The 24,745-nt window shown below is 39.9% G+C and overlaps 1 protein-coding gene and 1 long non-coding RNA gene across 6 annotated transcripts; both read right to left on the reverse strand.

The window, feature by feature from the left end:
• Nucleotides 1-1,403: 1,403 nt before the first annotated feature.
• On the reverse strand, nt 1,404-18,978 carry LOC123069703 (exportin-7-B). Of its 5 annotated transcripts, XM_044492632.1 has the most exons (30): nt 18,781-18,978; nt 17,736-17,954; nt 17,333-17,642; nt 16,684-16,844; nt 15,613-15,678; nt 13,399-13,516; nt 13,179-13,288; nt 12,988-13,083; nt 12,376-12,499; nt 12,050-12,117; nt 10,935-11,021; nt 10,698-10,850; nt 10,500-10,601; nt 8,825-8,884; nt 8,638-8,759; nt 8,466-8,553; nt 6,816-6,920; nt 6,613-6,717; nt 6,487-6,539; nt 6,337-6,403; nt 6,115-6,249; nt 5,921-6,033; nt 5,746-5,839; nt 5,407-5,626; nt 4,822-4,952; nt 3,860-4,012; nt 3,454-3,582; nt 3,276-3,374; nt 3,127-3,165; nt 1,404-2,023 (listed from the first exon to the last, which is right to left on the reverse strand). In XM_044492632.1, exons 3-30 carry the CDS (start codon nt 17,580-17,582, stop codon nt 1,886-1,888), a joined length of 3,186 nt encoding a protein of 1,061 aa, XP_044348567.1. In that variant the 5' UTR covers nt 17,583-17,642; nt 17,736-17,954; nt 18,781-18,978; the 3' UTR covers nt 1,404-1,885. The 5 variants fall into 5 exon arrangements, with proteins under 5 accessions (XP_044348567.1, XP_044348571.1, XP_044348570.1 ...); XM_044492636.1 differs by having other exon boundaries at nt 6,337-6,400; nt 6,613-6,714; nt 17,333-17,954; XM_044492635.1 differs by having other exon boundaries at nt 6,613-6,714; nt 17,333-17,954.
• Nucleotides 18,979-23,920: 4,942 nt separating this feature from the next.
• LOC123065352 (uncharacterized) lies at nt 23,921-24,665 on the reverse strand. The gene is made up of 3 exons (XR_006430981.1): nt 24,527-24,665; nt 24,137-24,403; nt 23,921-23,997 (listed from the first exon to the last, which is right to left on the reverse strand). It is a non-coding gene; the product is annotated as an uncharacterized lncRNA (long non-coding RNA).
• Nucleotides 24,666-24,745: the final 80 nt, after the last annotated feature.

Raw genomic sequence — 24,745 nt, forward strand, 5'->3', positions numbered from 1 at the left:
AGGCAAACTTGGGAAATCTGCCTCAACCCTTGCAATCACAACAATTGGAATTGCGGGACTGGCTTAATGAAAGGCAACAGTATTCGGAATTTTTGCATCAGCACTTGAAGAGAGCTCAAACCAAGATGAAGTCTGATGCTGATAAGAACAGGACTTTCAGAGAATTCATGGTGGGAGATACAGTGTTCTTAAAACTGCAACCATATGCTCAAGCTTTTGTGGTCAACAAACCTTACCCAAAGCTGGCAATGAAGTTCTTTGGACCTTATAAAATTTTGGGGAGGGTGGGCACAGTAGCTTACAAGTTGGAACTGCCACCCACTAGTCAGGTACACCCTGTGTTTCATGTGTCTCAGTTGAAGACTCATGCGCCAGATCATATACCAGTCTATTCGGCATTGGCAGAACCACCACTGCTTAATGGGATGAATGTAGTCCCCGAAGAAATTTTGGACAGACGCCTAGTCAAGAAAGGGAATGCTTCCTTGCTCCAAGTTCTCATCAAATGGTCTGGGTTGCCAGCAGCAAGTGCTACTTGGCACCAGCTTGGGGACAAACTGAAACTTCAGGGGGAGCTCATGTCATAACTGCTAAGTTGAAGATCGCACCAGCACTAACAGGAGTACGTCTTCGAGGGAAGGAGGCACAATCAAGTGGTGGGATGGCGACCGAATACTCGGACCTGGCAGTGGGCTTGTAAGCACGGTTATATAACGTGCACAGTAGATAGTCCTGGGCATCCTTGAATTGATCCCCTTTTCGTCCTCCTCTGTACCCGGCTATATCTTCTTCTCCCCCATGACTTTCTATCTATGGAAATCGAGGTTCACCTATGGCAAGGATATGACAAAACTGCACTCCATTTTGATACCTTCCGTTCACTAACTGTGCTTGCTCCTAATTTTCTTATTGTTGCTTTCTACAAAATCATTTTTAATACTTGCAGATATGACATTTGACCAAGTTACCATACAATGCAAGGTCCGTTTGGACACATTGATGCAATTGGCTTCATGGCATCCGAAATTCTTCTCGCAGCTTTGTGCACTTAATTCTGGGTGTTTCTTCGCTTCTCCAATAATCTTCGCAAGAGCTAGGCATCTCTATTCACAGTGGCCTAATTTCAATCAACAAACTGTAGAAGAGTAAGAAGCATACACAGATGCAATGGACGGGCAATAAAGGCTGGTGTTGATCAAAACAATTACTATGTCGAATACCATAAACCAAACAATATGTGCTGCCAAGCAAATGAGTCGTGGTCAAGCAGGACTCCGTTGGCCAGTCGGCTGTTCCAAGCACTTGAAATAGAACTCTGGAAAGCACCGACTGAATAAATTGGCGGCCACCCCCATCACCTGCACAAAACCCGACAGAGACAACAAACTATATATGGCGACAGATTGATACTGTACAAAAGATGTTAAAAGACGGTATTGATGTACATGGGGCAAGGTTTCCCCTCTCTCCCAGACTACCAATTCCACATTTTAGCAAGCCAACATGGCCATTTACATCATTTCCATTCTAACTTTTAAACCAATGAATTAGGTAAGTGATGGCTGTTGTCCCACTAACAACTTGGGGAAACACCAATCACGATGAATGTTGCTGTACAAGCAAAGGGATGCAGAGTAAAACAAGTCAATCCCCACCATTCACCATTCTGTTACGGACAACAAGTTAAGAGACTTATAACTGATTTTCACCACAGCATGCAGCAACAGAGCCCTATATCTTTCAGCCAATGCAAACTAAACTGGGTTTTCTGAGCACAAGTTTCTTTTTCCAACGAATGGTGATTCCTATGATGCAAACAATTTGGTATTTACAGCAATGCAGAAGCGCCTCCTCCTTCAAACTTGCAGGTAATTCTGAACGACTGTCACTTCGCTCGGAAATCATGTCTGAATGTTGTGAGATTTTGAGTGAATCTGTCTCTGTTCTTTGGTTCCAAGCTCCTTGTGACATCAGTCATGAGCTTATCGAAACACTGTGAGAGGCGTTGTTGCTGATCTAAAGGCTGCAAACAACAGATGTGTTAGCTCTTACATCGATATAATTACAGTAACACAAGAAGGAAAATTGGAAGGATCAGCGTAACTATCATAGCATAACTCTAGTGAGATGACAGTGTTCAAACTACAGAAGATATCCTGTTTAAGGAAACAAACAAATAGTTCACCCAGTGTTATTTTTGACAGGGAGGCCCAGTATATTATTTATTTTCACATGTGCTACTTCCTCCGATCCATATTAATTGTCGCACACTTAGTACAACTTTAAGGGAGTACTTGAAATAGATTATTCCAGTACTATCGACAATTAAGATGTCATCAAAAGATAGTTCAGTTAGAAATATGTATTATCCTTGAAATAGATTATTCCAGTACTATATACAATTAAGATGTTAGCAAAAGATAGTTCAGTTAGAAATATGTACTCCCTCCGTCCGGAAATACTTGTCGGAGAAATGCATAAAAATAGATGTATCTAGAACTAAAATACATCTAGATACATTCATTCCTCCGACAAGTATTTCTGGACGGAGGGAGTATGATATTTCCTCACCAACTTGATATGCTTTACTACATGTGAAATCAAGATATCACAAGGTAACTTCAATAGACTAGTTGCAGCCTCTAGTATACTCCCTCCATCCGGAATTAACTGTCGCTGAAATGAAACGCGTCTAGATACACTCATTTCAGTGACAGTTAATTCCGGACGGAGGTTGTATTTTTTTCATACCAAACATAACTGGTACGTAAATATATTAAAAACTTCTATAGTTCATCTTCTCCTAAACATTTCCCACAGGAACAACGCTAATGGAGTTATAAGGATCACTTTTCATAAAGTTACTTATTCTGCAATGTGACTATCAAGCAAACATTGTTGAAAGCTTTGATGATATCTGCATATTCACAGTTTCTGGTGCAATCCTAAAAATTAATACCACCTAAGAAGAACACCTGGAACAAGAAACCTAGCCCTCCTGAATTACGTCAGATGTATGTGCCCATATGTACCATCTATTTGACAAAATGAAGTTCAACAAATGAAGAAAAATAAGGGGAAAGGACAAAATGTATAATGGAACTTAGAGCAAAAGAGCAATCTAACCTGTGATGCTAATACCTGTGATCTCAGATCACTAAACATCTGCATGCCAAAACAGAAAAATTAATCAAAATTACATGAAAACAGTACGAACTAGGAAGAGAAAGAGAGAACAGGAACATGGTTACTAACAACAATAATAAGAGAGGCACCTGTTCACTGATCATTATCAAACTAAGTATTGGTCTACTGAGACTCCACTGGTTACCCGCATCCTCGAAGATAATGATTTCAAAAAGTGACTTCAGTATCTGTTGCAGAAAAAATTATTATTATTATCATTACATAGCAACCTTTTCGAATATGGTACAAAAGTTTAGCGTCACAAACCTGAGGAAATAAACTGGGGAGCTCCCCAATATGTCGAGCAAGATTCAGTGCAGCTGGTGATGGTGGATTATCACCAGCTGTTATATTGTTAAAATAGAAAGCAGCCAAGCTATCAATGGCAGAAGCGCACTGCCAAAAGAAAAAAATAGAATGCATATAACCCAAACAGCAATAGTATCAGGCATATACATAAGTAACAGAAAGAATTTTTTGCAACAAAATGTGATAAACTAGCTTCAGGCATATACATAGTAGATAATAGAACTTCATTATTCTTTGTTGTGGTTACAAGTTGTGAAGCAAGTTATCCCTTAGAACACCATAACTCAGGCACTGATCCATCACTAGTGTCATGTTGTTATTACAGGAACATTTCCAGGTGGTAAAGAGAACCATAGTGACATACCTGTGTTGATATTCCTGTATCTAATCCTTTCAAGCCAGATTCAAGCGAGGTGACAATATGCACAAATGTGCTTGTGTCCAAATTGAGGACAGAATTGATAGTGATATGGTTGTTGAAAAGAACTTCCATATATCCATAGTATGCTTTTGAAAGCTGAAATAAATCAACAGCAATGATATGTAAAACAGATGCATCTACGTGACCACAAAATGCGGATTGTCACAACATGATCATCATGGAGGTCCGCGTATTTGCATATTGTCCATGGTTTAACCTACAAAAACATGATCCACACTACAAACAAAGGATACTACTACTCTTTAGACATGACCTATCATAACCAGCGCACAGCAAAAAAAAGCAAGGTGCAAACAAAGGATATGGCTTACAATCCTGACTCCTGTTTTTACATACTCCCTCTGGTCACTTTTATAAGACGTTTAGACAATTCAGACAGTGCCCAAAACAGTTCAGTGTCAGCTGTCCAAAACATCTTACAAAAAAGAACGGAGGCAGAATATTATATTTGATTGAAATGTAGAATAATACGGGTTGGAATACGAATTATACTGTTTTAAATCTTTAGGTCATAGAACAGAGCAAAAATTCCTCATGGAAAAGATTCTGGACACCACTACTTTCCATAAACCGTTCAGTATGTGAACCCTGGTTGCATATGCACCCACAGCATATTACTTTTAACACACCAACCATGTAAATACATGAGATTACTTTATTAAGAAAGGATTTACTCAGTCACATTGGTACCACAATTTTGGTTCAGTTTCCGATGACCGAACTGTTGCATATGCCAAGGATACACGTTCTATGTGAAAAAGAGACAACAACTTCACTTCTTCAGTGCTATAACACTTAACACAAATGTTTTCAGATAGCTAACAAACATAACATAGGAAAACAATCGTAACTAAATTCCAAAGATGGCATGAATAACTTGATACCTTTTTAAATGTCAATATGTCAGACAACGGAATTGACAGAGTCATCTTTAAAGATATATCAAGGGCATCCGCAAGTGCTCTGTCACCATAAAGCTCGAAGACACCAAAATTGACATAGTTCCCACATAGGGCTGCACATGCAATTCAAGTGAATGCCAGTCAAAAGAACAGTAAATTATCAGCAAGAAGAGATTACAATTCCACAACACGATTCAAATATTTTTATGTGACAACGATATAAACACAGCAATAAGCAGCACTATTATCTTATTATAACCCTAATAATGCAAATAAACCTCAGGTTAAAAACACGGCCCCATAAAACCTCCTAGAATCTGAATAAAGTTGCCTCCTACAACCAAAAGGCTTTTCACAGAAACCAGCCAAAATGTATAATTCACAAAATTTGCCCTTAATAGTCCCCTTGAAACAAGGATCTCTTTCAAGTGGCTGAAACAAATATACTACTACCACATAAGTCCTTGAACATTTGTATCATATACAATGAAATTAACATCGGCAAAAACGTAAGCAACCGGCGGTCACAAAAGAAAATATGTTTCAAAACACAATACGCATACTCACCCCTTGAAAGAACAGTCAATGAAATCCATATGCCTTTGTATTTACTTCTATAAATATTAGTGCCATTTGGAAGCAATAAAATCCGTGAACCATAAGCCACAATCAGCTTACTAATCTCCCGGAACAGAAGGATCCCATTTGGTGATGATGAATCAAATGTCAATCGTTGAGCCTTATTCAAAACAAATTCAGACATGAACTTAAGTAAGGGTGTGGTGACCTGCATGTGATGATGAATGAAGAGAAGATTAATAAGCCATGGATTCTAGATAACAAGGTTAAGCTCAATAAAAGCAAAGTGTCCCAAAAAATGTAACATTAGTGATCATTGACAATAACCTCTGGTTCATCAGTCAGCAGGGAGATGGCTCTCAACAGAAGAGGCATGCGAGACGGATACAACCAGTCAAATAGGAGGCCGTAAGTCCTGCGGCTGAATTAGATCAACAAAAGAGCAGTTAGTTTCCAAATTTTACAAATTATTGGAACACTTGTGTATGTTCAGAGAATACACCTGTTTGTGGCCATAGCAATGCCTCGTAGATCTCTCATCAAACCAGTAAATGCGTACTTTACAACATCAGTCCGGAAAGCAGCATCAGCACTTGCCTCCAAATTAACTGCAACCTATAGTAAAAACAAAGAAGAAAATCAGATAACAAATGTGATAAAAAATATATACTAACACAAAAATTACAAGCTATGCACCTGCAGAAGTGGCTCCATGAAACTTCGGAATTTTACTGGGCCATCCTCCATGAAGACCAAGCAGCCCAGGATGTAGTAGAAGTTAGTTCTACTGCGGACACATCTATATTCTTCAAGAAACGGAAAATTTTCCCGCTGGCAGTATGAATAGTCAAAACAGAATCATTTCCAAGACCGAGAAGTGCAGATATCTATCAAATGAAAGTAGTGTGAAGCACTTACAGAATGATTTGCAATAATGAACTTTGTACTCTCCAGCTTGAGAATAAGCTTTCCAGTCATATAGCTGCTATGGCAATACAAGATGAAAATAAAAATCATGATGCTAAACATGAGAAAATGAAAACTGAATACATAAATCTACAAGTTTACCCAGATGCAAGCTCCAGGAACAGTGACAGAGTATGATCAATAACATCTTCGCACTGTATACACATCAAAGGTTAGCAACACCTTATAGATCAAAGTCAAAGCTGAAATCAGTAAATGAATAGTCACCTCAGCATAGCACTTCAGATTTGTAGCTATTTTCCCAACAATGACGTTGAGTAAAACTAAATGGTCAGTCAGTCCAAGAAGTTCAGACAATCTTGCATACAACTGCTGCAGCAAAGAAGCAGTGCTTTATAATATGACAGAAAGGTATATCAAGATGCAGTACAAATAATATCAATCTGTCGTATAATTTCATGTTTCTAAACCTTTGAAGCATGCATGGCTTGGTCCCCTACATATGACCTTCTGAAATTTTGAACAAAGATGAGAATAGCTCGATCAAGCCTTTGCTTACTTATTTCTTGATATCTCTGCAAAGAAAAGATAATGAGTTACAATTCACATAATAAGCTTGTGCCGCTTATAAATAAATGCTGGTAAGCAAAGTAAAGCCCTGATCTGATGGCATGCCATATAAGGATGAAAGAACAACAACAAACTCATGCAAGTCCAGCAAACTGAAGATGAATTAACTGATTTTGCTCAGAACCAAGTTTAGAGAACCAAAAATGTTTTTGGTGAAATTGGTTTTAAACCACTAGATATCCAAAAAACCAATACATTGGCATACAAAGCAAATTATTTGGATTAAGGAACAAGCTCTATGGCCCTGTGGCAGATTGTGAGCATCACAGCAGGGCCCATGGCCATCCACAATCCTCAACCTCATCATTCATGCACATGCACCAGATCAGTAGCAGTTAGATCCAATCACGAGTCCTCAACAAACAAACCCTAGAACATAAGGAGAGGCTGCCATGTCACAAGCAACTCCTTGTGAATCCTTCTCCCTCTCCCTATCTCTCGCAGCCACAGCGAGAGCAAAGGCCGACGGCAACCATTGACATGGCCAGCAATTTTTGACAACCTGGTGTGATGAGCATCTCTTGGTTTCCAGGTGAGTGTATAATGTGTTTGACCACTTCAAGTCAGAGATATGTCCTTCTACCATGTAGCATGGTAAGGTGTTTCAGTCAAAGCTCGCTACTGGAGCAAACCTCGCACTACTCCCCAGCTCCGCACTACGAATTTGCAAATCTCAACAGACTGCCAGTGTTGAGCCAAGGAAGGAGGGGATGAGGCCAAGTCATCGTGCCCTGGGCAAAACGCGTGCTACAATGGGTCACAAATCTCACAAGGGTGAGACAACTCCAAAAACACGTCCGTAGTTCAGATTGCAGGCTGCAATTCTTTGTACGTGATCTAACGTGCATTGTGTTTTAACCAAAAACCCAAACCGAATTGTCACCAAAGTTTCAGTTTACAAAAAACTAGTACTAGCTGTTTCTGTTGCTGTTTTCAACTATGCAAATTAGTACAAAAACCAAAACCAAGTTTTCGCTTAACTGAATGTCCATACAAGTGAACCTAACAAGTAGCCCATACAAGTAGAGTATTTCAGTAACACGAGTGGCACTGGATGTAGGGTGCACGTCAAACAGTAAGTGTTTATGGGGGCTGTTGTTTCTGCCATTTCACTATACCCTCAAATTCATTATTTTTTTTGCCTAAAGTGAACCTAACAGGTAGCATTGGGACAAAAATATGGTTGCTGTAAAGAAAACTGAACACTTCCAAAATTAGTCATTTGAAGAAGGGCAGTTGCAATTTTACAAGGGAATGGAGAAATAGGTGGTTGGACATTTATGGTATAGCTGGGCAAAAGGTCAACACTGTTAAACTGTGAAGATTCTTGAAAAATAATGTTGTTCCAAAAACCAAAAGAACATGTCTAATAGCATTACCATTACTACGTATGCAGGCATCTATATCAGATAGCACATAAAAAAGGAAAATCATCCTGCTAGCAAACTAGCTCATCCTTCATGTCAAGCGACGAGATAGTTTCACCTAACCTGTGCGTGCACCCCTGTGTCAGTAATATTTATCAACTGTAACACACGAGCCGCAAGTTCCGCATCGAATAACTCCTGTGAATCTTGGCTGCAGAAGAAAATGGCGAACCTTGTTTGTGAAAAGAATATTAGAAAAAGAGAAGGCAAACAGCAAACAAAATTAATTACTCACCTGCAACCCACAGTCTGCCTAATCTTGAGAATAGCTGCAATTATGTGGACCATCCATGCAATTTGCCCTTCAATGACAGACAGCTCAGCTGCATCTCCAGAAGCTGGTAATCTTGACCTTGCCTGTACAAATATTTTACTTTGAATCTCTTCTCGAATAAGAAAAATGAGAAACAAAACTGACATACCGTATAAGCTTGTAGAAGAGGCTCCATGATATTAATGATGAAGAGGCTACAGCTTTCATACTGCAAACTCACCAAAAGAAAGTAACTATCAGGGCATGCAATATAAAAAAATTAAGCAAGTCCAAAAATCCCAAAAAAACAAGGACTTTCTTTTTCTAGAGAACATGCAAAGCCTTGCATGTAAATTTCTTGGAAGAAACAACAACATATAGAAGGGAAGGCCGCCAAGAGGTCACAAAGCCTCTCAGCGAACAAGCCGGGCCAAAAAAACAACAATGTCCTAAGGGGTTTCACGTAACTACTGCATCCTGATGTCAAGGAAATCAGTGATTGATGTAATTCTATAGAAGGCAAACAGATAAAAGGAAGCCGGCGTTTTGCTACAGAAAAACTTATATTTAAAAAGGCACAATCACGTTTAGGAAACAATGAAATCGGATATAAACACATGTATAACAATCCATGAATGCATGAAATATAAATCAAAATGAATCAATGAAAAGGGGGTCAATGATTACAGGAATTGGTAGAACAATCATTTAACCACTGCATCCTACTATCAAAGAAATCACTTGTGATTGAAGTAATTCTATAGAAGGCAAATAGATAAAAAGTAGCAGAAGATTTGCTAAAAAACTTATTTAAAAAGGCACAATAGCATTTAGGAAACAATGAAATCAGATATAAACACTCGTAGTGGTGAGTGGTGACTGGTGACTGGACATGCATAACAACTCCATCCAAATCTCAATTGAAGGAATTATAAGCCTTCGTATATACGTCCACCATTCTATAGAAATATAAATCAAAATGAATCGAAGAAAAGGGGGTTGATGATTATGGGAATCAGTAGAACAATCCTAATCAAAGTATCAAACCCTCATACCGAGTTGAAGGGCCTACAGCTACAATCTGTAAGGAAGAAATTGTATCATGGTTCATAGTAAGAAATAGTGCAGGTAAAGAATTATGGATGAATTTTATACCTCAACGATCTCATATACTGAAATGTAACTTAAAATAGTTTTACACGAGTTGTCCAGATTTCTCTAATAGATCAGGGTGTAGAGTACATATATTCCTTCACATCAGTCAGTCCAAAACTCAGAGTTGAACAACACAGTTGATTCAGCAAAAATATCATGTGTGGTCACTAAAATTTCGTCAACAACTTAACAAATGCAACAAGATGAAGACTATAATGCTTGTCTGCTGCCTTATCTTTGTGTAGACTCTGAATTCAAACAAAGCACTCAATGTAGAGAATATTCTGAGGTTGTGAACAGTTTGTCAGCATCTTAAAAAATCAAGATGAGTAGCAGAATGGTCCTCTATTGCATTATCTATGTGTAGATTGCGCTGTTTTGGCAGCCCGAAAACTCTTGAGTTGAATACATAAGCTTACTGGACATGCTAGTGAGAGCACAAAGGTAAATATCACATGCTCGATCCAAAACTGACACATGCAAACCCCTTAGCCACATTTACTGAAAAACTGGAATAGGGGCTAAATACAACTGATGGAATGCATCCAGATGAGAAAGCAAATAAGGCATCTTATTTTCAGTTTACGAAAAGCTGGAATGTGTCCATGTTTACCGAGTCAAATCAATGTTTTGAATACAAAAGATATAATATATTAAATCAGAAAGAAAAAATTATGATGTAGCAGCACCTTGAATCTACAAAGATAAGGAAGACTCTCCAGCTGATCCTGGAGACTTTCCGCATTTTCTAATGGATTATCTGGGTCTGGTGAGTTGTCCGCAAAGCTGGCCTGTGATGAACAGAAATGACATAATAATAAGAATGGCAAACAGTTTCTTCTTAGACTGAAATAAAAAAGTAGTTGACCTCTCACAGAAGAAGGTACCTGGACAGAATTAATTCTAGAAGTGATAAAACCCTCCGTAATTTTGGGTACAGTTTCATCAAGCAGACTTGGTGTATCGCCTTTCAAGTAAGGCACAGATGTCACCAGCCTTGACCAGAGACTTAAAAGATAGTAGACGCTATTACTGGCCCACTACAAAATAAATAATTGGTATCATACCAAAGTCACAACACGCAACAATCAACAAAGATAAAGTGAGCAAGAAGAAAGACAAACCTGCCATGATAGCAACGATTTAGTTGTAAATTCTGCTACGAGACCAAGCCATTCACCATAGAACTCAACATTCAGAAGCTCTGATAACTGCGAGGTATAATAGATCAAATGTTCAAAACATTTAATAAAAAATCGAATAATTCCTAGCCTGAAGGATCCCTCTTCTACCGAGGCATCACACATGGGGCATAAAATCAGTACAAACATGAAGTAAGCTAATTAATAATTTGACCCAAAAATGGATAACAACCAAATTTAAACCAAATCACCTGGATGTAGGCATTCCCAATATGACATAAATTAGATTCACAAAAATAAACAACTAGGGAGTATCACAGAATAATATGATACAGTTTGATAGAATGTTGCTTCAATCACAAATCACAGATTAAGTTGCACTATTTTCGACTAAACAAATCAATTCATGGCAAACTTTGAATAGAAAAACAACATTAATATGTTTTCGCTTGAAGACAAGTAAAATTGCAATTTGAACATAACAACAGAAATAAGTCATAGCTCACTAATACATGGTATATTTGGCAAGAGAAAAACAACTACAACCATACAAAACTGAGAGATGTCATTATCCAGCAACAAGTTTATTTACAAAAATGAACCCCAAAAATATACAAAAATGGAACCCCCAAAAACATCATACATGGGGGAGCCATAAACCACAACAGGTCACCACTTAAGACATTGACAAGAATAATGATCGTGATATGAATACAATGTTCCATCAAGTACAGTGATGTTTGTTTATGGCTACCATTTCAAATAATACATCAGCAGTCACAGCACAGAATGATGGAACTCAAGTATAGCATAATTGGTTGACCGATTTTTGTCATTGATAAAGCTAAAAGATTTGGAGAAGCTACAAAACCAAAATAGTACTAGCTCATGCATCCAATACCAGGAGAGCGAACTTTGGTAAAAACTACATGCATACTTCACAGCTGTTGCATCACTATCATTACTGCAATGGATAAGTTTGTCTGTAGTCTACTAAATACTTAAAGAAACAAATATAAACATAAACATATCTTTGGTCACAGAACAGACAAGAATTGAAGTAGGGTTATTCTTAATTTAAGTAACAATATCACAACCTGGTAATTCACTTTAAAACGTCCCAGAAGACGGCAGAACTCATGGTAATTTCCATGATCAGCGAGACCTGTTAATGGTAAGTCAAAATAAATTACATAAAATTATTTAATTCTTTCCACAGGTGCATCGGTAAGCTATGACTTGTAATTCAATTCAAGACTTTAGGTTCATGCAACTAGTAATTAGCTAGTCAACTTAAATGCTTCTTAACTGGTGAATAACAGGTTTGTTCCCTTCACTAAAGGACTTCAATCTAAGACTATTGTTCTGAACTGAAAAACAGCACTATTAACAATCTTGCAAGCAAAACATAGAAGTGCTAAACCTTGGCCTGTTTGGAGTATCTCCCTGGTGCCTGACATCAGATGTGAGAGAAACTGGGACCTGGCAGGGTCTTCCACAAAAAGACTTCGCCTGACAGAAGCAAGTCTGACAAGACATTCCAAAGCCTGTAGAAAACAAGGCCCATGCACAGATACATAAGACAAGCATTTCTCGAAGAAAAAAATCGATGTAAAATTCATGACAAAATTAAAATATGCTTCTCAGACTCAGATATCACCAGGAAAATACTGCTGCTACATCGGAGTCAATCAAAATATTAAACATCAATATTTCATGACTTGCAGGTTCTAATAGCTAGTAACATACCAATACTAAATACTCCCTCCGTTCCTAAATTTAAGTCTTTGTAGAGATTCCACTATAAACCACATACGGATGTATATAGATGCATTTTAGAGTGTAGATTCACTCACTTTGCTCCGTATGTAGTCCATAGTGGAATCTCTACAAAGACTTATATTTAGGAACGGAGGGAGTATATAATACCCAGCCAACCAGAAGGTCGTTTAAGCATGCAGAACCGTGGATTACTGGTGGTACATTTGCAGAATGTACTACTGATAACACAGCATTTAGATCACTTAAAATGTACCTCTTTTGAAACAGATGTATCATTGACTTTGTAGTAGTCAAAAAAGATCTGAACAGTGGAAGGATCTTGAAGGAGAGGCCTCCAGGATGCAGGAAGCTGCATGAAGATATAAATATGCGTAAACTACAGGAAAAGGCAAAAAAAAAAAGTGTCCATTTAATAGGAAGCTAAAAATTAAGCAACCAATATACCTGCACTGTTCCAAATTCTTCAGAGCTCTCATCCACTGGAGAACCAACAAAGTCAAATGACAAGCACCTCAATGCAAGCGAAATAGGAACACGCCTTAGCTCATCTGGTACTGTAATTTAAGAAGAATTGTATTAGTTGGTGGAAATGAAATCAGAGTAGGTATTCTAATAAAGTCTACTGGAATGACACATCATGCCCACGTAACACCTCGAACATCACCTTCACTTTTCAGTTGGTGTAATGAGGTAAGAGAAATTTGGAAAATCTGCAGAAGAAACTGGTCCTTGAATGAAGTTGCAATTTTTCTGTGAAGTGTCAAAGGCATTGCAGAGTTTGCCTACATGCATAAGAAAGATAATAAACATTCAACTTCCTCATACAGTATGCTTAAGAAAGGGAAATGATTGATACAAGAAATGAGCATTACACTATTAATAGTACTGAAAAAAGGAAAATAAGTCAACTATAACAACTAAAAATCATGACCAGAAGCAATGATGCTAGTCATAAACACCAAAAGCTAAAGGTAGTTTCCAATATGACTAGAACAGTTAACTGTATACCGATAACTTTAATTGGTCCAACTATTCATAGAGTGGTTACAGAAACACAAAGAAGTAATGTGTTCAATTGAAACTAGTAGAGAGTAGAGATGCAATTAGGATATTTTTCTTTTGCGTTAAGCTAGTAAGCTAGCTATCAATGTGCCAGAACAATGACTAGGTTTCGAGATCTTATGGGTTTCAACTCTAGCCTACCCCAACCCTAAGCTATGTGTATTCTTTATTCATGTTATGAAGAGCACAACACTTGGTTCCACCTTCAATGCAAACGGAACTCCCGTTATGAGGAGTTGAAAGTAACGTTCAATCATCTATCCAGAAGTAACAACAAAAGGCGGAAAAGGAAAAAAAGGCCATAAAAAAATTGGATGAGAGGTCATACTAACAGATGACCTGCAACAGCTTCAAGCAGTTGTAAAACTGTCAGACTTCGCCCACTAGCAACTAAGTGAGATCGCACCTATCACGATTGATACTAAATCCCTTCTAAAAAATTAGTGCGCATGTGGAATCCATATAGGGTATGGAGTAAATTAGAGAATTTATTCCAAAAATAAGAAAGCATGCACGCATACAACAGATGTAAACCAGTAATTAATCTCTGAATATGTACAAGATACAGGCTGTCTGGAGAAGAGACCAACTTTGACTGATAGCCATCAAATCTGTGGGATGAATAATCAGGATGAATGGATCCACTTTCCCCGTATATCTCAAACTTAAACTTGTAGTTTCTAAAATTAGCATGGAGATATAAATGAAGATTGAACATCGGTGAGCCAACCATCCCTATTAATTAATACTCCCTCAGTTTCTTTTTACTTCGCGTATAAGTTTTGGTCAAAGTCAAACTACACAAAGTTTGACCAAATTTATATTAAAAAATATGAACATCTACAATACTTAAACTATATAATATGAAAATACATTTCATGGTGCATCTGAAAATGTTGATTTCATATTGTGAATGTTGATATTTTTTAATATAAAGTTAGTCAAACTATGCAAAGCTTGACTTTGACCAAACCTTATATGCAGACTAAAAAGAAACAGAGGGAGTATCAAATACACCTGCTTATTAATATTGGTAGGATTAAACAGTAATATTCTAACCATTAGACTAGTCACAATGGGTAGTAACTTAGACTAGTAACATGCAACACTTCATTTATTAGGTTGTAGACTCATCTTGTCCTGGTATGTGTGATGTTACAGTAACTAGCTATGTTACCACATGCCCCTCTTTCCTCATTAATTACTCGCCACATCATCTGTTTTGCCTAGAGATGTGTGATGTTACCACCTATGTTACTCCCACTGTGGGTAGTCTTAGGACTGTGCATGCTCTTTTGCATGCCAATAATGACATCTAGTACGAATGTAGTGAGCCACATTGTTTACAAGGCGTCCTGCCTTAGACGCTTAGGCGATAAGGCGCCCTGGCAGCGCCTTACAAATATGCCCGCTTTAGGCGCTTAGGCGTCAGAGCAGGTGGTGCTCGCTTTAGGTCGCCTTTTTTTTGCGGGAGCGCTTTAGGTCGGCTTAACACCTTATAAACAATGGTGAGTGGTAAGTCCATCGTGTTCGCTAGTACTTATACACTCTTAACTCACACACAGTGTCCTATGAATGTACGTGTTAGTGGTTCTATGCCCATGGAAGCTAGATATATCCGTCAATAAAACTGTGCATGACGAATAACGTTAGACAACAAAAATATTGTGCAGCATTATAGAAGCAACAATGTCAACACCTTTTTTGGGAAGTCAACCAATGTATTAAGTGTTAATATAAATGCCTAACCATATTGAATAGAGAAGAAACCGTTTATGGAAACAAGATATACAGTACAAAATTTTCCAGATCTCACCTGGTTCATTTCCATTACGAGAAAATTTAGTATCTTCAATCCTATTAAATAGTGATCCTGAGATGCCTGAAGACATAAGCATAAGCAACAAATTTAGAAAACTGAATCAGATAACATTTGACACGGCATGATCTAAAAAAGTTCCAAGTGAAATTTTATTGCGGAAACCTGCTTCATTTCAATTCGCTTTCTGTAAATAGGTTGATTGTAATTGGCACTATGCTACATGCTAAAGACATGCAATCAGGTTTTGGCATGAACAAGACTTCTGCTTCATAAAACCAAAGGTGTTTTAGAAAGTTCAATTCATCACACTGACTTGTCACCCTCTTTGCTTTTTTGTATCTGGAAATGGAAATAACTATACTACAAGTACACAGCACAAGAAAGTGCATTTTGGAGCAATTAAAAATGTGATAAAATAACTCACACCGTACCAGTTCTCGGTATAATTATCAACTGAAACACTGTTAAATTTGAAAGCTGGTGCTTGCTCCTCATAGTACATTAAGAAAATCAAGTTCGATTTACCAAGGAGATGCAAAACCAAAATAATAACTCTGTTAAATACCTCCAAGAAGTTAAATTCTTAAAGCCATCAGGAATTAAGCACTATATATTTTGCTTACAACTTACCGTCTTTCTGTCTAATGAGAGTCATAACCATTGTTTATAAGGCAGTAAGGCGACCTAAGGCAAGCACCAACCGCCCTGACAGCTAAGCGACGCCTAAGTGCCTAAAGCTGGCATAATTGCAAGGCGTTGCCTGGGCACCTTGCCGCCTAAGAGTCACCTAGGCATCCAAGGCGGGACACCTTATAAACAATGGTCATAACATCCATACATTTTCACACGCAGATGCATATGTATCTGGCACAGCTGGTTATATTTTGACGGTTGGTTCTGAGGAGAAGGTTTCAGTCAACTATGACATATGGAGTCCTTACTTCAAACATGACACAACTCTACTTTAAGCAACAATACTTGTCCCAGGTATGGAGTCCATACTTAATCATGATAGGAAATTAGGCAACTCCATTACGAATGCAAAAAAACGCAAGAAATACTTACCAGAGCTAAGAAATCTGTTGCTTCTTTAAAAATCTCTCTGAATCTGTCGTCATCAAACCATCCAAATTTTGTTATCCGACATGCAAGCTGAATTAGGGAAATAGTCACAAAGTTCTGCAATTTAGGTCCTCTTGCCGCAAGGTAGTTCATGACATAATTCCCTTCACACAGATTACAAATAGATTAGTCTTTAATTAGGACAAAAAATGGCGCAGAGCACAAGTGTGTTAGGGAGGATAGAGATAAATAAGTTATCTATTTCGGCTAAAATGCATAAACATAAAAATTGAGATAAAATGAACATAAATACTTATCCCTTTCAGGTATGCTACAGAAGCACAAAAAAAGGTAAGGATAGAGTATGTACATTATCATTTCAGCTTTGTAATAAACATAAATGCTTTTAAAGACAAATAAAAATAAATTGTGAATCAAGGAAATGACAAAACTTATTCATTTGGTAACTTATACTCAACATCTGTAAATGCCCAACTACCTTGCATGGTTACATGACAAGTACAACACACACATGAATGTGAAGATATAGAAAGAGACATAAAGCCAACATGCCATGCAGATGCAACAGTTGAAAGAATCAAAACTCAATGACATGCAATATCATGCTATGTTGTCGGAAAAGAAACATTACGGATATCAAGGCGCAATTGTAGAGAAAGACTGCGATCTGACACTTGCTTCACCAAGCTTGTACTGGCCAACATCAAGGCATATGGAGTTGACGCATTGTCCAATATATATTGGCACTGCGAAATGTAGTCTCTGTTCTCTGAGAAGCACTTGAGCGTACTTTCTGCATGTGCTCTCTCAGCCGAGTCTCTAGAGTTGTAAAGCTTTTCGCACAACACCTCTAACTGTGCTAGGCTCTCCATTGAAGACATGAACAAGGAGCTCCAATTTGCCGTTTGATCAAGTATCCAGGATTAATATGCCACCAGGTTCTGAATTAATATCCACGAATTTGCATGAATGGTCATCACAAACTTAAAGTTAATGCATTAGGTATTCGCTTCAGTAGGGAACTTAAAAAGTACCATAAAAGCTCTGAAGCTGAAATATATGATTCTAGCACATGAAGAAGGATTGTCACAATACATTCATATTACAAGAGAAATGTTCCAACAACAGAGTTTCTCAGGTACAGTCTTTTCAGTGAAGCTTAATCAAAGATTAAGACACAAGACACAAGAGAAAACACCTAACAAACACTTAAATCGCCAATACCAGCCACAATCAGCCTGGGGTTGAGTGATCTGCACGGATGGAAATGCAAGACTCAGTGATGGCTAAAGAAGCACAATGACAAAATAATCATCTACCAAGAAGTTTCTGTTGCATTTTCTATAATGCACAAGTGCTCTCTAACACAAACACCCAGGGGTACAGCAAAACATAATGGCAGAGTGGCAACCTTAAAAATTAACTAAATGATGCATCTGTAAGCCATTCTATTTTACAGAGCACAAACAAACACAAATACCAGATCACAGGTATTGAACAGCACGATGAGATGACAAGTTGACAAGTATTTTGAACAGGAAATGCATGCTGCAATTGCTATGCAAATTATTCATACAAAACCCATTTCGGTATATATGCAAATTGGCAAAAGAATCACAACACTAGAAGCTTGTGGTATCATCCCCTAATCCTCAAAGCACCCATCCGATTGCAACATAATAGCGTCAATGCATCAAAATCGTTCTACTTCGCCTCCTTATCCAAGGATCTAAGCACATCACGAGCCACGAGAAAGCAAAGCCGAAGATCCGATCACCATCAGAGAACAAACCAAGCAATCATCTACCCATAAACGACCACGTAAGCATCCTCGGGAGATCCGGCGAACTCCCAACACGTCGAGATCCCCCGAACCCCGAGCGACCCCGCCGAATTCCACGGCATTCCAATCCTAAAACGCCGGAACGGGCACCGCGTTGGCGGCCTGAGCTACCACCACGGGCCCGATCGAGCTCCCCGCGCTGACGAGAGGCGAAATCGCGGCACAGGCAACTCTACGGTAGACGTCGGGCAGCAAAAGCATCGCGGCCGCGGCGATCGGGGGCGTGCCGGACCTACCTTATCCCCGTGCCTGCGGAGTCCGCGGAGGTCACTGTCCGACGGCGGCTGTGGTGGCTAGGTCTAAGGCTGCCGTCTCGGCGTGGGGATCGGAGGCGTGCGTTTTTGGGTGAGGGAGGGGTGTGGGAAACGGAAATGAGGAAGCTAAATAGGAGCGAGGACGACGGGGTGGGGGTGGGGTGGGGAGCGTGTGTGCGTGCAACGGTGGGGAGTGGGAGGGGATGATGTGCGGCGCTGTGGTGTGCCGGTGACGGGAAGTGATGGGCCGGGTTGGACTTTGCGTCTGGAGATTTCTCTGCTAGGGTTCATCCACGCACGCATCATCACTTTTGCTAGCCTATCGTCCGGTACAGCTTACGACAATGTTATTTTCTTTCTCTTTGTTTTACACAAAATACAGGTTGCTACAAGAATTCATTTTTTTTAAACACGCAGGAGATAGTAGTCCCAAATTACAAGAGTTGTGGGTCAGCATCATAGCCCACAAGACGGTAGACCTACTGTGGCACCTGAGCTCGAGCTAAGTCGGGGGTAATTCTCTTAAGACTACTGTTCCCCACCTTCTGCCACTCATAGTCATAGCAAGTGTTTCAAATAGTGTCGCCAACAAAGTGTGGCAGTTCGGCTTTGTAGCAAAGTTGCTACAAGATTCATGTAGGCTATCGTCCGCTACTGCTGCTTACGTCAACTGTATTTTCTCCCAAATGATAAATGGCACAACGTGTAGCACGAATCACTCCGATCCTAACGTTTTTTACAACTAAAGTTGTTACGTGGAAAGAAAAAGCTGAAATTTGTCATCCAAAAAGAAGTTGTCATGCTTGACAACTAAAGTTGTCATCCTCGCGACACTAAACTTGTCATAAAAATGTTGTAAGTTGCCATGTGTTTGTGCCACATGTGTGACACTTGTCAGGATCCTATTTTCTTTCTCTTTGTTTTACACAAAATACGGGTTGCTACAAGATTCATGCAGGCTATCGTCCGGTGCTGCTGCTTGCGTCAACTGTATTTTCTCCCAAATGATAAGTGTCACACGTGTGGCACGAAGCACTCTGATCCTGACATTTTTTACAACTAAAGTTGTTATCTGAAAAGAAAAAAACTGAAACTTGTCATCCGAAAAGAAGTTGTCATGCTTGACAACTAACGTGGTCATCCCCGCGACACTAAACTTGCCATAAAAACGTTGAAAGTTGTCACGTGTTCGTGCCACATGTGTGACACTTGTGATGATCCTTTTTTCTTTCTCTTTGTTTTATTCAAAATACGGGTTGCTACAAGATTCATGTAAGCTTATATTTATTAGTATTGTTTATGTTTGTACATTTAAGAGAAAAATATTGCTAATTTCGTCCTCGGGTAAATGGAGTACAATTATTGACTATTAACTAAGACACAATCTACATAGATATTATCATCATCATACGTCGTTGAAACGAAAGAAGGGGCAAAAGGTTGCCTCAAAGTATTGCAAATAGTAAAATATACTCTCTCCGCCCCGAAAAACATGTCGTGGGCACAGTTCATGGGTGATTTTGCAAAAAAGCCCTCGTAGTTTTAAAATCGTCTGAAAGAAGCCCCTCCGCCCCCTGTCTTCTTCCTCCGTCGTCGATAGGGCCGGCGCCGCCCAGCTGCCGCCGTCGTCGTCATCGCCGCCCATCAGGAAGTGCTCCGCCGCCGTCGCCAAGTACCTGCTCCGCCGCCTCCACCGCTCAGACCTGCGTCACCGCGATCCCCTCCCGCCTCGATTACCTGCGGGCGTCGTCGGGACCTCCGGCCACGTCCTCCTCGAGCTCGCGGGCGTCCACCTCGAGCTCCAGCGCATCCTCCTCAAGCTCCAGCGCATCCTCCTCGAGCTCCCGCGTGTGCGCCGCCGCAATTCCTCCCGGCTGCGATCCCCTACGGGCGTCGCCGGAAATTGCCTCCACGATCCGGTGGACCAGGAGCTCGCGCGCTGCCTCCTCGATCTCCCACGCGTCCTCCTCAATCTCCTGCGTGAGCCCGTGCAACTCCTTCTCCTCTGCCCGCGCGCTCGTGCGGCTGCTTCTCCCCTACCGCCGGTGGAGCTCCTCTGCCCGTACAGCTTCTGCTCGTCTACTAGTACTGCTGCTGCTCGTCTGCCGGTGTTGCCGCCAGAGCTCCTGCTCGTCAGAAGGAAGAAGGTACCGTAAGGAGTTGCTCCTCTGCTCCCTGTGCTGAATATGATCAGTGTACTAAGGAGTTGCTGCTCTGCTCCTGTTCATCAGGAAGAACAATGTTAACTGAATATGATTAGTGTTAACTGAAAAAAATCAGTAGATATCAGCAGAGCAAATTATGATCTGAACAAACACTGTCAAGTGTAAACTGTACTCCAGGGAAAGGTATGGAGTGGATGTGGAGTGTAAACTGTCAAGTGTCAATTATGATCAGAGTATAATTCAGCCAGTCAAGTGTCAATTATGATCAGAGTATAATTCAGTCAGTCAATGGGAATTTATAAAGCTCTTTATCTTCATCTTGCTCTGTTATGGGGACATGGCAGACCAAAACCTCACAGTTTTTAGGATTCATTGGTCTCCAAACCTGAACAATAGAAAGCAACTTGGTGTTAGGATCGACAACCACCACTACCAAAATTCCTATTCGGCCTAGTTGTAGTTGTAGATCCAAACCAAACAGACTACTCGGCGCCATGACGCAAACATGTGCCTAACAGAAGATGGGAATTGATGATAGTCAACATCTTTGGTAAACCAGGCATTAGATAATCAACTTCAAGAATTGTGTATTTTGCATGCTCCCCTTCCACACACCCGGACTAACCATAACCAGGTTTCTATCTAGAGATCAGACGATCATATATTTTGTCTTATTTAAAGCTATATAAGAGAACCTTTTTTTTAGAAAGAGTTGATAAGAGAACCTTCTTTTGCCTGCAATTTCCATTGTACATTTACTATGTCGGGGAGTAGAATTTTCCCCGACATGTCTGAATGTCAGATCCATTTTACGAAGCTGGCTTATCAAGCTATATCAAGGAATGTAAGCTTTTCTTTAAAAAAAGGAATGTAAGTTGAGTAGCATGAACCAAAGCAAAACTCTAATAGAACTGTCCAAAACATGACACATGAAAGATGTCTAATAATCTAATGCAGGTCACAAACTCCATTGTTAGGTTTACATACAGGAACCCAAATGATGCTGAATTGCTTGCTGACTACGCTGATTATCAATTGCGAAAATCGAATCACAATCTGAAGAGTCAGTCAGGTGTTTGTACGGAAGGAGTAGGCTGAAGATGATTACAGTTTACATACAGCACAGGAAAACACAAGCTTGCACAGGCTGAATAAGGCACCACCTCACAAGATGTCATAATTTTGTTAAATATCTAAACTCGGCCATAATTCAGTTGAACATGCAAGGAAACATTTAACTTGTGATGTCAGTGAAAACATCACCAGACTGTTAAAATTCAGTTAAAAGATCTGTACCTTGATGCAGACTAAAGGGAGTAGGTTAACTGATTTGGTCCTGTGGCTGGTCAAACTGTACCATGCCAAAGTATTTCCTGTAGAGAGAAAAAACAAAAATAAGCAAACATAAATTGATTGGAATGTGTTGTAGTTTCACTAGGAGTAGTTTATATGCAAAGGTAATAAATCAGTTTTGATTCTATTGACAGGAGTATATTTTTCTTGACACTTTTCTACCACAGGCATGCAAAGGTAATAATTTGGATTAATTTTAGTTATTTGAATTAATTTAGAATATTTGGATTTATTTCAATGAGGCATGCTAATGTCACAATCAGTATACTTTTAAGGTTAGTGGCAAGCAAGGCCTTTGCTAATCTGTATGCTTGGCAAGCAAGGCCTTTGCTAATCCCATATCATCAGTTAGATGATACTCCAAATTGCAATCTACTGATGATATGAGATTATCTTCTACTGCAATTGCAATCTAGCTTTAGTAAAAAAGCAAGAGTCCCTTGTATGGAGTTAACTGAAAACTGAACATGTTCTAAAGTTTTGAGTAAGCTGGAGCGGTACAAAAGCAAGTCTAAAGTTTTGAGTACATGCTGTAAAAATTTCTACTGAATTTACTCCATGTTCTAAATAGAGTACTCCTATATTAATACAGCAATCTACCATAACTACTCCATGCCAGAACTACTCCATGATCTTGAAATCTGAAGTCCAAGAAATCTACCAGAACTACTCCATGATGAGTACTCCAGGCCATTGTCTGAGACACAATTTGAAATTTGCCAACACAATTTGTTCTACTGGATCTACAGTAAATAAATTTGAGAGCACATTTTCTTCAGTCCCTCACTAACAACACAAATTTTTTGGATGCATTCAACTTGAACATGGAGTATTTTCAGCAAAAAAACTTGAGTATGGCAGCATTTTCTGCAAAAAACATCTTGAGCATGAAGTATAAGGGGTATTTTCACCAACTTAGAGAGAGTATTTGAAAATTTGGTCACTACAGGACCACTACACTACTCCAGGTCACTACTGTTCAGAAACAAACTTGGAAAGGTAATAAATCAGTTTTGATTCTATTGACAGGAGCACATGAATAAGAACTCTGTCTAAACATTCAGTTTATACGTCAACATTAAACTGTCTAAATACTCATGTACAGTACTGTGCCATTCAGTTTATTGACAGGAGTATTCAGTATGCTATTGACAGGAGTAGTAGTATCTCAACAAGCAGTACTCGCTGCTATGGTGCGGCCATGGATGCATGAAACAAGTTTAAAGACAAATTTAAATGATGCTGTGATTCAAAAATTAAATGGAAAAAGCTCAAGATGATTAATCATGACTACTGTCACATGACAGATTACTCCTGTACACTATTGTGCCATTTTATAAGTGCAGACTAGTTCTATAAGTGCACACTAATTCTAGAAGTGCAGATGTTTAGTTGTGACATTATACAGGAGGAATATTCAGTCTAATTCAGCAGTTGAGAATGCAGTTGTTTAGTGCAATTGAAAATGCAGCAATTCAGGAATCACCTGAATCAATTCAGACCACTGCTGAAGATGTCCTTGAACTGCCACTCCTTCCACCTGAAGATGTTGCCACTCCTTCCAATCACAAACTTTCAGACCAAAGCACACACAACAATCCACCAGAAGATGTCGCCACTCCTCGAACTGCCACCACACGCGCCTAATCGTTGGCCTTGAGCGAAGCCGCCGAAAATCGACCTACTCAGTCACCAGTAACCATTGCTAAGTTTCAGAGTTCATTTCAGAAAAGAAAAAACAAAGTTTCAGAGTTCATTTCAGAAAAGAAAAAATGAAGTTTCAGAGTTTGGAGTTGGGATGGATGGGGTGAGGGGCGAACCTGGGCTTGCGCCGGCGGCCGCCCTCACGGAGTCGCCGACGCCGCTTCTCCCCGGAAATAGAGTTTGCGGCGAGCTGAGGGGCAAACCCCCGGTAGCCGCACGAAGACGAGCTCACGGAGTTGCCTCCCCACCTCGCAACGCACAGAGGGGTTAACGCATGGAGACGAGCTCGCTGACGTCGCCCATCGGCTTCTCCCTGGAGACAGAGCTCGCGCCGCCGCTCCAGTCACTGGCTGCGCCGCCGGCTTGTCCCTATCCTCGAATGCCTGTAGAAATCTAGGATGATGAAGAAGAAATTGGGTGGACATGGCCCGAACAATCCAAGAAGATAAAAGAAGAAATTGTATGGGCGCAGTAGATCAAAGGGAGGAGAAGGGGAAAAAGGAGACCTTTGACTCCGGCGGGCTACTTGGTGAGCTCCTCCACCTGCCTCTTTGCAATCCGCCGAGCAGCCGCCGCGCCAGGAATGCGAGAAAGGAGGGCGCCTCGCTGCCGTGCCCCGGTGAGGTAAACACATGGCCGTCGGACAGGAACGGCAGGAGGATCGACAAAAAAAACGCGTGCTTCACGTTGGGGAACGAGGCGGGGAATGAGGCGGCGTGGGGCGT

This window comes from Triticum aestivum, chromosome 3B (genome assembly GCF_018294505.1).
Source record: "Triticum aestivum cultivar Chinese Spring chromosome 3B, IWGSC CS RefSeq v2.1, whole genome shotgun sequence".
NCBI classification, from domain to species: Eukaryota; Viridiplantae; Streptophyta; class Magnoliopsida; order Poales; family Poaceae; genus Triticum; species Triticum aestivum.

Coding starts and splice junctions, on each gene's coding strand:
- LOC123069703 (XM_044492632.1), bottom strand. CDS start 17,582: ATGTCTTCAATGGAGAGCCTAGCACAGTTAGAGGTGTTGTGCGAAAAG. Junction 4,953..5,406: donor ATTGACTGTTCTTTCAAGGG/GTGAGTATGCGT, acceptor TTGCATGTGCAG/CCCTATGTGGGAACTATGTC. Junction 3,583..3,859: donor ATACAGGAATATCAACACAG/GTATGTCACTAT, acceptor TTCTTTTGGCAG/TGCGCTTCTGCCATTGATAG.